Raw genomic sequence first — 13951 nt, forward strand, 5'->3', positions numbered from 1 at the left:
ACAAGGATACAGAATAGTTTTATGTTTTTGGATTTGTGCAACAGCACCTAGCTGAACCTTTTCCACCTGTCTCCTCTGGCACAACCATAAGGAGAAGATCAGAAACATCAAATTCCATTTTTAGCTAATCCCAGTTTACCATTTTGTCTGAACATGGTAAACTGTGGTTAGGTTTAACGGGGGTTTACCCAAAGAAGCCAGGATCAGAAACCAGGACTTGAAGTTGGCTTATTTAGATGAACTGTGGTTAAAACTAACATACAAACTGACAAAGTGTAGTTAGTTGAAAATGGAAGCAAATGCTTCCAAACCCATCATTGCAGGGGGTTGGACTAGATGACCCTTGGTGTCCCTTTCAACTCTACAGTTCTATGATTCTGTGGCTGCACCAGAGGATGAAAAGATAAGGGAAGCACCAAAACCCATGGCTTCTTCGTGTTGCACTGCACTATGGTTTTCTGTTATGTCTGAATGCAGACAGAAGCTGCTTTCAGATTTCCTCCGCTAGATTGGAGTGCTGGTGTTAAAAAAAGGCACACACACAAAAATAGAGGAAAAACTCAATAGATTTCACTGTATGAAAGACTAGTGAGCAAATACGGAGGTACAATCTGTATTGTTCCTGACCAATAAAGGCAGAGGCAGAGCTCATAACTCACTTCTGCAAATCAGTCTTCACTCATCTTTGAGAGCCTTTGAGAGCATCCATCCAGCTGTCATAACCAGTGCAAGATGGAGATTAACCAATTCAAGGTGCTGATGAATGATTGGAAGTATTTTAATAACAAACTGAAACTTCTCATTTTCCATGTTTATTGTACTCTGACATTACAGGGTATTTACTTAGAAGATTTATATTCTGTCTTTTGATCCTCAAGGAGCGGCAGGAAGTGACCACAATGTGGTCAGTATGTTGCATAGGAGCCAACGTCTAGGTTGAGGGGGCCAGGCCCCCACAAATATTGACAGGCCTTCTCAGTGCTTTTTTGTGGGGGTACGCAGGGGTACGCATAGCCCTAAACATTTTATGAATCTAAGTTTGGCCTTATTGAGGGGTAGTATTTCAATATGAGTAGGAAAATGAGAGTACCACTAAACATTTTTTAAGGAAAAAAAGCACTGGGCATTCTCATTCAAATGGTGTGTGTGCACTGCGTCATGTGATCAGTTATGCAGAGTGAGGTTTACCTGGGTCCCCACAATACAGTGGTACCTCTCAGGTTAAGTACTTAATTCGTTCTGGAGGTCTGTTCTTAACCTGAAACTGTTCTTAACCCGAGGTACCACTTTAGCTAATGGGGCCTCCTGCTGCCACCGCGTCACCGACACACAATTTCTGTTCTCATCCTGAGGTAAAGTTCTTAACCCGAGGTACTACTTCCAGGTTAGCAGAGTCTGTAACCCAAAGTGTTTGTAACCCGAAGTACCACTGTATTTTATTCAAGTTGGCCCTCCTGGTATGTTGCCTGGCTGACAGGGCAGGATTTGCTCCACCTTTCTAGCAAACACTTTTTTACAAGTGCTGCTTTGCATTTAACTTACTTAATTATTCAGCACATCTCTTGCTGTTCCTTTGCATCCATTTGAGAAGAGTCAAATGTTTCTCTCCCAATCACACCTTTACCTGGAGCTAGAATATCATAATCATAACCCAGAACAGCAAAGTAGGTCAGGAGGGCTCTGTCTCTTACCATCCCTTTGGAGTCTGGTTCTGGGGAAATTGTGAAACATGACCTCTAGAGGCTTTCCAGAGGCACAGTTAGAACAGGGGTCCCCAAACTAACTCCCAGATTTGAGCACCTTTAGGCATGGGGCTGAGCATGCAGCTGGCATGGTCTGAACCAGGGCAGAAGAGGGACCTGGGAAAGGGACGTCGTGCCAGGTAGCTAAATCTTCCCTTCTGCCTCTGGAACCACACCCATTGACCAACCCACATGGTCGCCCGTGTAAGTCACAGTGGTAAGGAGAGGGGAAGTTTGAATATGGGTCTGAAAACTTGTTGCAAAACAACTGGATGAGGTGGGATCAGGGAGGAATCAGTGTCTGCACTATCCTCAGGGAGCCCTGGCTAGTTCTTTGAGTGCCATGGTTTTACTGAAGCAAGTTCTGTGAGTGAAGTTTCTTTTCCACTTTCTCACCATAAACTTACTGTCAAGTCTTAGGAACATAGAATTCCATTTTATATGGAGTCAGGCCATTGGTCCATCTAGTCAGTATTGTCTACACTGGCTGGCAGGGGTTTCCCCTGGGGCCTTCTGTCCCCAAACTAAGGCCAGATAAGACCCAAGGGACTCGTTTATCTGGCCCACGGCGACCCCTACCACCCGCTCTTACCGGCGCTGTGCGGCTGCCCACTTCCAGGTCTGAGGAGCACCGGAAATAGCTTGTGTATATGCACGTTATTTCCTGTGTACATCCGGGTCGGAGGAGGCCCGTGCACATGCGCACAAGCTGTTTCCAGTGCTCCTCCGAGCCGGAAGTGCGCTGGAAATAGCGTGTGCGCACGCGATCCCCCGCCGTTCGATTGGCGCTGGAGAAACCGGCCCAAGGCACGGTAAGTTTGCTGGCCCCTGAGTTAGAACATGGGTAGGCAGACTGAGGCCAGGGGGCCTTAGTTTCTAGCCCAATCGCCTTCTAAATCTGGCCCGTGGACGGTCCGGGAACCAGCATGTTTTTACATGAGTAGAATGTGTCCTTTTATTTAAAATGCATCTCTGGGTTATTTATGGGGCATAGGAATTCGTTCACCCCCCCAAAAAAATAATATAGTCCAGCCCCCCACAAGGTCTGAGGGATGGTGGACCGGCCCACAGCTGAAAAAGGTTGCTGACCCCTGAGTTAGAACGTACAGGCATCTGGAAGTGAATCCACAAAGAGGTGAGCTCTAATCTGCTCTGTTCCTAAGCGGCAGCTGGGGAAAGATAAATCAGGGTTTCAAATTACCCTTTCCAATTAGGTTGGCACATAAGGCAAACCACAGGTTACAAGGTTAAGCAGGTACAGAACAGGCAAGATTATGTGGCTAAGTGCTAGCTCAGACAGAGCTCCAACAAGCGCCACACCCTCTGTACTTTCTTTTTGAAGTTCAGGGTAGGCAACAGCTATTTACATAGCAAGCATCTGGAATCCTGGGCAATCATGTGCGCACTCCTTCACATGCAGGGGTTTGCCACCACTTGGAGATGAGGGTGGAGTGAGAGCCAGCTTGCTATCAGACATGCTGCACTACATAATAAGCACTTATTTAGGTCTTACCTGTTGGGGAAGGCTCTTTGGTGACAGGAGGTACCTCTGGAATTCCACCCCACAGGGTCCTTCCCTAGGATCAGGAAAATAAAAACATCTTCAGCTGATGCCAGAAGGACAACAGGGTTAATGCCAGGTAGGCCTCTTTGAGGGAAGGAATTCCACAAATGGGGCGCCACCACTGAGAAGGCACTGTCTCTGATCACCTCACCTAACCTCATCTCAGATGGGAGGGTCACATGGAAGAGAGTTTCTGAAGAGGACCTCTGCGCATCTGTAGGTTAGTACAGGAGCAGGCATCCTACAGGTACCTGGGTCCTAAGCCATATAGGACTTTAAACAGAAGCATCAGCTCATTGAATTTTGCTGGATCATGAGTGATAGGTTCCTACTGACATGGGTGTCTGCCTTATTATTCCTAGTTGGATCTGTGGATCCTTCTAACTCAGTATTGTCTCCATTGACTCGCAATGGCTTTTCAGCGTTTCATACAGGATCTTTCCCAAGCCCTACTTTGGAAAATGCCAGGCACTGAACCTGGGACCGTTTGCAAGCTAAGGACATGCTCTATGACCACTGAGCCTGAAGGAAGCACCACAGAACAAATATTCTGGCTGCAATCTTAAATTTGCTCACAAGGGCGTAGGCCTCTTCGAATTCAGCGGGACTTGCTCCTGGTTGCTTAGGGTAGCACTGTCAAATGCTCGTGTTCACGTACATGTAATTACTACTTTTTGTTCTTGTTAATTTTTTCTTGTTTAATTTTTTCTTGTTTAATTTGTTCTTGTTTTCCAGCTACATTAATTAATCAGAATGAAGCCTGTCTAAAGCTTACAGGGTTGTGGTTGGCTGATTGTGCTTCTTCTTGTTGTTGTTGTTTTAAGAAGCAAAGGATAACAAACATCTTTGAAGTGAAACTAAAATTGCATTTGTGGGCTTAAAACCTGCACATAGCCAATCCAAAAAGCAAGGTGTGTGGAGGTATCGCTGTGCCTGATGCAATAGCCTGGTCATTCAGCTGTTTCACTCCAGGCTACATAATTGTCAGAACAAATTTGGGGGATGCTCACGAGCCAAGTGAGCAACTTTGCTTTTCCACGGAGGTTGCACCAGTAACTTGGCAGGGTTTGACGTTAAAAGATGAAAGATTAAAAAATGCATTTGCCCCCTTGAAGGCAAAGGAGCAGCACAGGCCACAAGCTAAATAATTAAATGGTAAAGCTTCAGATGTAGATTGTGCCGGTTTTTAAGGGGTGGGGAGAGTGGGAAGGATGAATATATTAATAATGAGCACGTATTTAGTTCGTATGATATTTATATTTATATAGTTCTATAGAGCACCCAAAGCACTTCACATACATTTCTCACAATCCTCAGAATGTTGTTGTTGTTATAGGTTAGGCTCAGAGATGGTGACTGGTCCAAGGTTACCCAGTGAGATTCGTGGCTGAACCCTGGCCTCCCAGGTCATTGTCCAACACCTTAACTTTTACACCACACTATGAATTAAGTTGGAGGACGCGGGTGGTGCTGTGGGTTAAACCACAGAGCCTAGAACTTGCGGATCAGAAGGTTGGTGGTTCGAACCCCCGCAACAGGGTGAGCTCCTGTTGCTCGGTCCCTGCTCCTGCCAACCTAGCAGTTCGAAAGCACGTCAAAGTGCAAGTAGATAAATAGGTACCGCTCCGGCGGGAAGGTAAACGATGTTTCCGTGTGCTGCTCTGGTTCCATGTGCTGCTCTGATTCGGCCAAAACTGGACCTAATGGTCAGGCGTCCCTTTACCGTTACCTTTATGAATTAGGTTGGTGCTTTTATCTCCATATTACAGAAGAGAGGTGGGGAATGCTGAGGCCAAGAGATAGTGACTAGGAAATTCTTCATAGCTCCTAAGATGATACGTTTATATTCCTGCATTGGACTACATGATGCTTGGGGTCTCTTCCAACTCTACTATTCTATGATTCTATGAACCAGGGGTTTTCTAGGTTACACTGAACCGTAAGGCACCATGCCTAACATATAACATACCACAGCTTCAGAAAATTTGGAAATACATAATACAAAAAATACATGTCTACCCTACAATATATATTTACAACCAACCAACCGTCTTAGTGTTCATGTTAGCAGAGGACAGGCTATTACAGTGGTACCTCGGGTTACATACGCTTCAGGTTACATACGCTTCAGGTTACATATGCTTCAGGTTACAGACTCCGCTAACCCAGAAATAGTACCTTGGGTTAAGAACTTTGCTTCAGGATGAGAACAGAAATCGTGCTCCAACGGCACAGCAGCAGGAGGAGGCCCCATTAGCTAAAGTGGTGCTTCAGGTTAAGAATGGACCTCCGGAACGAATTAAGTACATAACCTGAGGTACCACTGTATAGAAGAAATGAATATATCAGTGACAAACCTTCAAGAGTGGGTAGTTGTAGAGCTCCTAAAGTGATCTCTAGAATGGTCTTGGTTGTCATCATTGCAGAGTCAGGTGGTATATTTCCAAGGCAGAGATACAAGTTTTATGGTTCAAAATCCGCAGGCAACAACAGAGGAGAAGCAGGATATTCTGGACCACAGTCTCAAAGCTAGTTGTGGGTTGGCCTATTGCTCAAGAGTGTTGCAGGGTGGGCTGAAGTTGTCTTTTTCACAAGGCAACTCACATCAGAGTACAAGAGGAGAAAACATTTAACCGGAGCAGCGCAGAGAATCAAGAGGCAGAGAATGCAAGGCAGGAGTTTCATGCTGCTCAGCTAATAATTCATTCCTGCTCAGGCTGTTTCTGTTCCACACTGTCCATACTGTTAGTGCTGGCTCAGAGTCCAAATTCAGCAATTTTAGATGAGGAACCAAAAAAGAGCCTCTGATTTATTTTGCATTGATTTTGTATTCCTTCTCTTTTTGTTTTAATCAAACCTTATTCTGTGCCTGCAGATCACAAACCATTCATTAGTTGAGTAGGGATGGCACTTAAATTTTAATTATGTGTGCCCAGTTGTTGGAATGAGCAGAATCTGGAGCAGAATATATTTTGAAAATGTATTGTACGACAGTTGTGTCTTAATTGCAATAGCTTTACAAAATGAAAAGCCCAAAAGCTTTAATATTGCAGATGTGAGATGTAATAAAGTGGTACCTTGGGTTAAGTACTTAATTCGTTCTGGAGGTCTGTTCTTAACCTGAAACTGTTCTTAACCTGAAGCACCACTTTAGCTAATGGGGCCTCCCGCTGCTGCCTGCGCCGCCGGAGCACAATTTCCGTTCTCATCCTGAAGCAAAGTTCTTAACCTGAAGCACTATTTCTGGGTTAGCGGAAATAAAAAAATTCCTTCCAGTAGCACCTTAAAGACCAACTAAGTTAGTTCTTGGTATGAGCTTTCGTGTGCATGCACACTTCTTCAGATACACAGAGTTAGGGTTAGCGGAGTCTGTAACCTGAAGCGTATGTAACCTGAAGCATCTGTAACCCGAGGTCCCACTGTAAATAGAAAGCTGGAAAGATGCATAAATAGAAGCATCTTCTGTTAAGTAGACTATTTCAAAAATTATTTGCATGGGCACGCCACTAGTCCCCATGAAGGTGGCTTGCAAAGGTTTTATTTTCTTCTCTGCAGTTGAAGCCAGTGGCTTGATATAAATACTGGATGTAGTCAATGAATATTTTTCCTTTCCTGTAGAAACAGCCTACTGGTGGCAACATCGAATCCAATCTGCCTTTGGGGCATTTGATGTTATGGATGCTTTCAGTCCCTAATTCTCAAATTGCTTTGTAAATTAAATCATTTTATGATGGTTTAAAAGTACTAGGCACTGACACTAGGAGTGTATGTATTCTGTGTTTGGTCAACATAATGCAGGAAAGGCTCTCACACTCACCTGCATTTCCTCATCTGGAAAAAAGAAACCAAACAAACACTCCATGAGACATTAGTTTTTCTACAATACCTTCCATTGGCTGGGGCACAAAATCCTCCCAGTGTTAAACATCAATAGATTTATTGGGTATGTAATATGTCCTGACCTCTTTTTTGCTTTCTGAAAAAAAACTCTGTGTGGGGTACATTAATCTGCTTCCCTGGATTAGGTTATTGGTTTTTTTCCTTTTGTCACCCCCCTTTTTTTTCTTACCCCAATACTTTACATTGGGACATGGGTGGTGCTGTGGGTTAAACGACAGAGCCTAGGACTTGCCGAGCAGAAGGTCGGTGGTTCGAATCCCCTCAACGGAGTGAGCTCTCATTGCTCAGTCCTAGCTCCTGCCAACCTAGCAGTGAGCTCTCGTTGCTCGATCCTAGCTCCTGCCAACCTAGCAGTTCAAAAGCACGTCAAAGTGCAAGTAAATAAATAGGTACCGCTCCAGTGGGAAGGTAAATGGCATTTCCGTGTGCTGCTCTGGTTTCGCCAGAAGTTAGTCATGCTGGCCAGTAAGCGAGATGAGCGTCGCAACCCCAGAGTCATCCACAACTGGACCTAATGGTCAGGGGTCCCTTTACTTTACATTACCCCAATGGCAAAAGGTAATACATCTCTTAGGATGTTTTACATCCTGGGCTCTTTTTTGCTTCCAGAAAGAAAACTTAAAATGGTAAGTGGTTGAAATTTGATGGCCTTGTCTTACTACTGCGCAAGTGACAAAATGTCCTGGAAGGACTATGCAGGTCTTTTCCTGTGTAAGTTCTGCGATGAAACGTGCGCCTGGGGTAAAACTTTGCCCCAGGGTTAATGCTGAATTCACCAAAGTGAATTTTCATCCTCAGACAACCATGATTAACTGCTGGTTTTGTAACACCACTGGCAGCTGCTACGCCGGTGTCAGATGCATAGCCTTATTTGCCGAGTTGGCTTGTCAAAGAATGGAGACGAAAAGAAAAAAAGCAAGCCCCACAGGAGCTGTCTTTTGGGTTATTGCAAAACAGTGTGTAAGTGAATTAAGTCGGAGACGCCAAGACTAATTGCTATAACATTTCCCAGGCGGGCCTAAGCTTAGCAAGCCCCAGAATGGAGCGGGTGTTCCCAGACTGCCATATAAATAGCCCCGCCTCTTAATCAAGGGAAAGTATTTCAGTCCCTGCAGACATTCCCTGCCGGTCTCGCAACCCCAGAGCCTTCAAGCATTGCTCCCAAGGAACAAGGGCAGCAGGATTTCTCTCTTGTCACGCGACCAGAGGCTTCAAATGTTTCCCAGTCTATGACTTCAGCTTCCATCACGCTGGTAATTTCTGATAGCTCCTAGGCAACATGGAGTTAGTGGGGCAAAACACTGAAATAACATTGGTGTAGCTCTGCTATGGCCCTCCTGTTAACCTCTGAATGCAGGCAAGGAGGTAGAAGCTGAAAGATGGTGGAAGCTCATGGCTGAGGTCACATTTCAAGTGGAGCTGGCACGCATCACACAAGGCCAGAGTAAGGCTGGAACCCACGGCTCTTGGTTCGTAGTGCAGTTGCGCTAGAACGAAAGACAGGAAGCATGAAGACACAGCTAGGCATGTTGGCTGTGTGTGTGTGTGTGTTTGATGCATAAAATGATGCACATGTTCTCAGCTCCTTTGTTCTAACAATGTAGAATTTGCCAAAAGGTACTTGAGTATGGCAGTGCCCTGCCAAAAAGCTGTCTCCTTGCAGCAGTGCTCCAGATGTGTCACCCCACTTGGTGGGGTGGTACCCCAAGTGGTAATGAAGTTTCAGCTGTTTAAAATGTATTGTGTGGGGTAGGGGTAGACGGATCTGTCAATTTCAGCCTTCTCAGATTCTCATTTCCCTAAGCTTAAATTCAGTTCTGCACATTTCTGCAGTAATCTCTGATTTTTTAAAAATATCCCATGAAATTTATTCAGTGTTTTAGCGTATTATTATTATTAGCACGCCACCCTTTATTTGTAGATCTCATGGCAGTTTATCCTAATAAACACATTTTGTATGCATTTCTGACTATTGTACACATTTTCTGCAAGCAATTTCTCCTGATCAAATGCATTTTGGTGTGCTAATTTTCATTGATAGATGAAAATTTTCTGCAGTTGGCAAATGTGTTCAATTTCCTCCTAACATAGGCATTTTTGTAAACCTTGTTTGCTTGGAGAACTGCTATTGCAACATTTGGATGAGTTCAAAATTCAAAGAATGGATTTCACTCTCTCACCTCTGTCACAGAACAGAGAATTGTAGAGTTGGAAGGGATCACAAGGATTCATCTAGTCCAAACCCCTGCAATATTTCGCCCGACGTGGGGCCTGAACCCACGACCCTGAGATAAATGGTCTTATGCTTTACCTACTGAGCTATCCCTCAGGTGTGTTTCAGTTTGTTGTTTTGGAAAGTGCAAATCTGATAGATTCAGCTGAACTGAATCTAATTTCTCCCCTATCCCTAGTGTGGAATAACAAAGTGTGAAAGCATTTGTTGGTTGCCACCATATGAAGCCTGTAAGGTTTTAATTAAGCCCAGAGGAGACAGAGACAGACAGTTGCTCAACACTGGAACAGCTTGTCTTTGGAGGAGAGGTATATCCTCCTTTATCAGAAGTATTTAACCCAGAGATAGATGACTATCAAGGAATCTATACTTGGATTTATTTGCATGTCCTGATTTGAACAGAGAAGACTTCTGAGATGACTGTTAAATGACTTCTGAGATCCCTTCCAATTGTAGAATCCCATGATTCTATGGAAGTTTTGCTTTGCGTCAACCCGATAGTTAAAAATTGCCAATTGTAGATACCAACCATAGGGAACTTCGCCTGTCTCCTCTTGATATTAATATTCTGGTTTTCTGCCAAGGGGTATAATCTCAGGAGGCATCAATCAGCCACATCAGTGACATTCTAAATATCTGGACCAATATTTAATTAAAAAGATGGATTGCATCAAAATGCAGTTGTAAACAGAAACTGCTTCGTCACTTTGATGTTTTGGCAGCCTCCAACAGAAGAAGAAGAAGAAGAAGAAGAAGAAGAAGAAGAAGAAGAAGAAGAAGAAGAAGAAGAAGAAGAAGAAGAAGAAGAAGAAGAAGAACAACAACAACAACAACAAATGCCTGTTTGCTGAATTTCATTGCCCCAATGTATGTGAACTGCAAAGCTGCCAGTTCAAAATCTGACCTATAAAGCAGGCACTGATATTAAGTAGAGCTACTTACCCTGTTCTATGGAGCCACAACATTTTGAAAAAAGAACTTTCAAAAATCTTTTAAAGACAAGGAACTTGTGTGCGTACATACTTGGTACATATACTGTGTGTGTGTGCGTGTGTGCGTGTGTGTGCGTGCGTGCCTCACTTACTTTCAAAGTGGACAGTGCCCAAAACTCCCCCACTCCTTTCATGGTCTCCCAAGACAGACACATGCCAACGAGTAATTGAGGTGCTGGCACCCAGAGAAACTGAGGTGTGACTCAAATCAGTTCTCTGTGAATATCACAATTATGAGACACCAGAGCAAGCACAACACAATGTCAGGCAGTCGGATCCTAATTGACACGAAGTCTGAGGCAAATATTTGCCTTAAAAATGCACACATACACCACGTAGGCTTTTTTTAAAAAATATTTTTAAAGCAGCACTTGGCTCCCAGTACAAGTGTGTCGTTTTCAGGGTGCCACGTTACCAAGGTTTTGGCCCATAAAGGCAGCGGCCTACTAAGCTAGCTTTCCCGCCTCGCAAAAGCATTTCTGAACTCAGTTACTATTTGAGGAGAGATCACGTGGCCTGGTGCTCATATTGCTTCTAAAATGGCGTAACTGCAGCTCAGTGATAGGGACCACACTTGGCAGAAGGTGTCCTGCTCAGTTTTCTAGGTCTCCAATTTAAAGCATCTCTAGTAGCAAAGATTTCTGCAGGGCCGTGGAGAGCAGCTGCCAGTCAGGATAGGTGGGGGGGAAGTGGCATAGATGTAATTATTATTATTATTATTATTATTATTATTATTATTATTATTATTATTATTTGCTGCCCATCAGACTGGGTTGCCCCAGCCACTCTGGGCAGCTCCCACCAAAAAATAGTAAAAACATAATACATTACACACTGAAAACTTCGTGGCCCAGAGCATTCTAACAGTAGCTTTCAAAGAATTCAAAACTACAGCTCTGTAGAACAAAACAAATAAAAAAGGAACAAGACCATGCAGCATCTGAAGTGCAGTTACACACAATCAGAGATTCTTATTTTTTATAATTAGGCTTCTATACAAAATTATGGAGGAAAGTGGAAGGAGACATAAGTTGTTATTCTGCCACTCACAACTAGTTCTGCCTTATTATGAAGTGAGATAGAACCACGTCACATGAGTTTCCTCAAAAGCTGGCATTAGCACTGCTTACTTGTGTGACTGAGTCATACAGAGGGCAGCATAAAAGAGCAGCAAGGTGAGTAGCTGCCCTCCGCCAAGCCTTGGGAAGACTTGCCAGCTTTTCATTCAGCGCACTGTGGCTGAAGAGGATATCCTGTTGGACCAGTGATAACAAGGGAAATAAAATCACTTCCTCACCAGCTGTTTGATTCAGGTAGAGAGAGAAAGAGAAAAAAGGAAGTCGACTTCCTCTGGGTGTGCACTCTACCCACCACCCCCTCACTCATTAATGCAAAGTGCAGCACCAGAGAAACCACTCACTCCCCTATTTTATATGCAGCACAGATCAATAACAGAGCACTGAATTAGAGCAAATAGGAAGTTCTGGGTCTTCGCTGCATAGGAGCTGCATTTAATCCATGGCAGCCAATGGTACAGAACAGGGCGCTGACACTGATCTATTGTAGTGCTGCCTGTCTGTGGCGTAGTGGGTTGCCAGTGCCCAGCGCTAGGAAAATACCGCATTTACTTGAATCTAATGCACACCTCAAGGGGACACGGGTGGCGCTGTGGGTTAAACCACAGAGCCTAGGACTTGCTGATCAGAATGTCGGCGGTTCGAATCCCCGCGACGGGGTGAGCTCCTGTTGCTCAGTCCCTGCTCCTGCCAACCTAGCAGTTTAAAAGCACGTCAAAGTGCAAGTAGATAAATAGGTACCGCTCCAGCGGGAAGGTAAACGGCGTTTCCGTGCGCTGCTCTGGTTCGCCAGAAGCGGCTTAGTCTTGCTGGCCACATGACCCGGAAGCTGTATGCCGGCTCCCTTGGCCAATAAAGCGAGATGAGCACCACCACCCCAGAGTCGGTTACGACTGGACCTAATGGTCAGGGGTCCCTTTACCTTTAATGTGCACCTCAATTTGCAAAACCTTGAAGCCAAAAGAGTATTTGCTGGCGAATGTAAATGTGCCATCAAATCTAATGCGCACCCTAATTTCCAATACGTAATTTGGCCAAAAAGAGGTGTGCATTACATTCGAGTGAATACGGTATTGCACCCCCTAAGGCAAGTATTGTGCCCCCTAAAGGGTGCCTCCATTCGGCACTGCTGCTGTTGCCAGATGTAGCAGTAGCAGGACATGCATGTGTGTCTCCTTGGGCTAGGGCACCACCACGAGTCCCGCTGTCTGCCCACCTCCCCTGCTGGTGGGGGGCACTGTGCAGCCAATGGATGCCAGGGACTGTCCTCTCCCAGCTCTTGTTCGGTGTGCTGCTCAAGTGCGGCAGGTGGGCAGGATGGGGAGAGTGCCTCCAGTTGGAGTGGCAGCTGCAGAGGTGTGCCCCTAACCAATTTTCTTTTGCGCCCAAGGCAATTGTCCCAGTAGCTCTCTTCACGCTATGCCTCTGCTGTCTGTTCCAATCGGCATAGGTCTTCCAAGCTTATTGCCTATTTTCAAACAGAGATGCCAGGGATTGAACTGCATACATGCAGAACATGCGCTTCTCCCTTTTTTTGACACCTCATTTAAGTGAAACTAAATCACGTGGAAATAATTGAGGATAGGGACTAATTTTAGATGCGACACCTGCCATCCCTTCCCCAAATCCCCAAACCTGTACCGATGTAGCCCCTTCACCCTTTAAATGTCATGCTCAGCATAAGAGGGCTTGAACAGAAAACAGTTTTTTTATGTTGGTGATGCATGAGGAAGGCACCACATCAAAATGTGCCTGTGCTTCCGAGTAAATATATTTAAGAACAGGGATGCAAATCCGTACATCAGTAAAATACAGTCTGAAAAGCTACCATCCAAAAACCAACAGCAGCTTACAAAAAGCAGCATCTCAAATAATTAAAGGTTGGGAGATGTGGCTTTGCATACGCCTTCCAGTTGGCTCAGATTTCTCCTGTCAGGCTTAACCAAGGCTCCCTTAACCAAGATCTGAAACCAGGATTTGAGGCTCCTTCCATAGTTAAGAGGGAACCTCATTAATTGACCTTGACCTTAATGCCAGTGTAAAACTAACCTAGAGGCTGGTGGCGTGAAGGGCTCCTGGGAGACAGAGGAGAGGGCTGGGTCTCTCAGAACCATGACTCAGATCTGCATTGGTTGTTTAAAAAATGTAAAGGGACCCCTGACCGTTAGATCCAGTTGTGGACGACTCTGGGGTTGCGGCAATCATCTCGCTTTACTGGCCAAGGAAGCCAGCATACAGCTTCCGGGTCATGTGGCTGGCGAAACCAGAGCAGCGCACGGAAACGCTGTTTACCTTCCCGTTGGAGCAGTACCTATTTATCTACTTGCACTTTGATGTGCTTTCGAACTGCTAGGTTGGTAGGAGCAGGGATTGAGCAACAAGAGCTCACCCCATTGCAGATATTCGAACCACCGACCTTTTGATCGGCAAGCCCTAGGCTCTGT

The 13951-nt window shown here is 45.0% G+C and overlaps 2 protein-coding genes across 4 annotated transcripts in view; one reads left to right on the forward strand and one right to left on the reverse strand.

The window, feature by feature from the left end:
• LOC310714353 (uncharacterized protein) overlaps positions 1–10752 on the reverse strand; it is a 41638-nt gene extending 30886 nt beyond the window's left edge. Inside the window, exons 1-2 of the mRNA XM_083519782.1 lie at positions 10524–10752; positions 3256–3319 (exon numbers count right to left, since the gene is read on the reverse strand). Of these exons, the coding sequence (XP_083375908.1) occupies positions 3256–3319; positions 10524–10586 (127 nt within the window). The 5' untranslated portion in view covers positions 10587–10752. The remainder of the gene's footprint in view (positions 1–3255; positions 3320–10523) is intronic.
• BCL2 (BCL2 apoptosis regulator) overlaps positions 1–13951 on the forward strand; it is a 181287-nt gene that overhangs the window by 103926 nt on the left and 63410 nt on the right. The window lies entirely within an intron of this gene.

This window comes from Podarcis liolepis, assembly GCF_965112155.1.
Source record: "Podarcis liolepis genome assembly, chromosome: 8".
NCBI classification, from domain to species: Eukaryota; Metazoa; Chordata; class Lepidosauria; order Squamata; family Lacertidae; genus Podarcis; species Podarcis liolepis.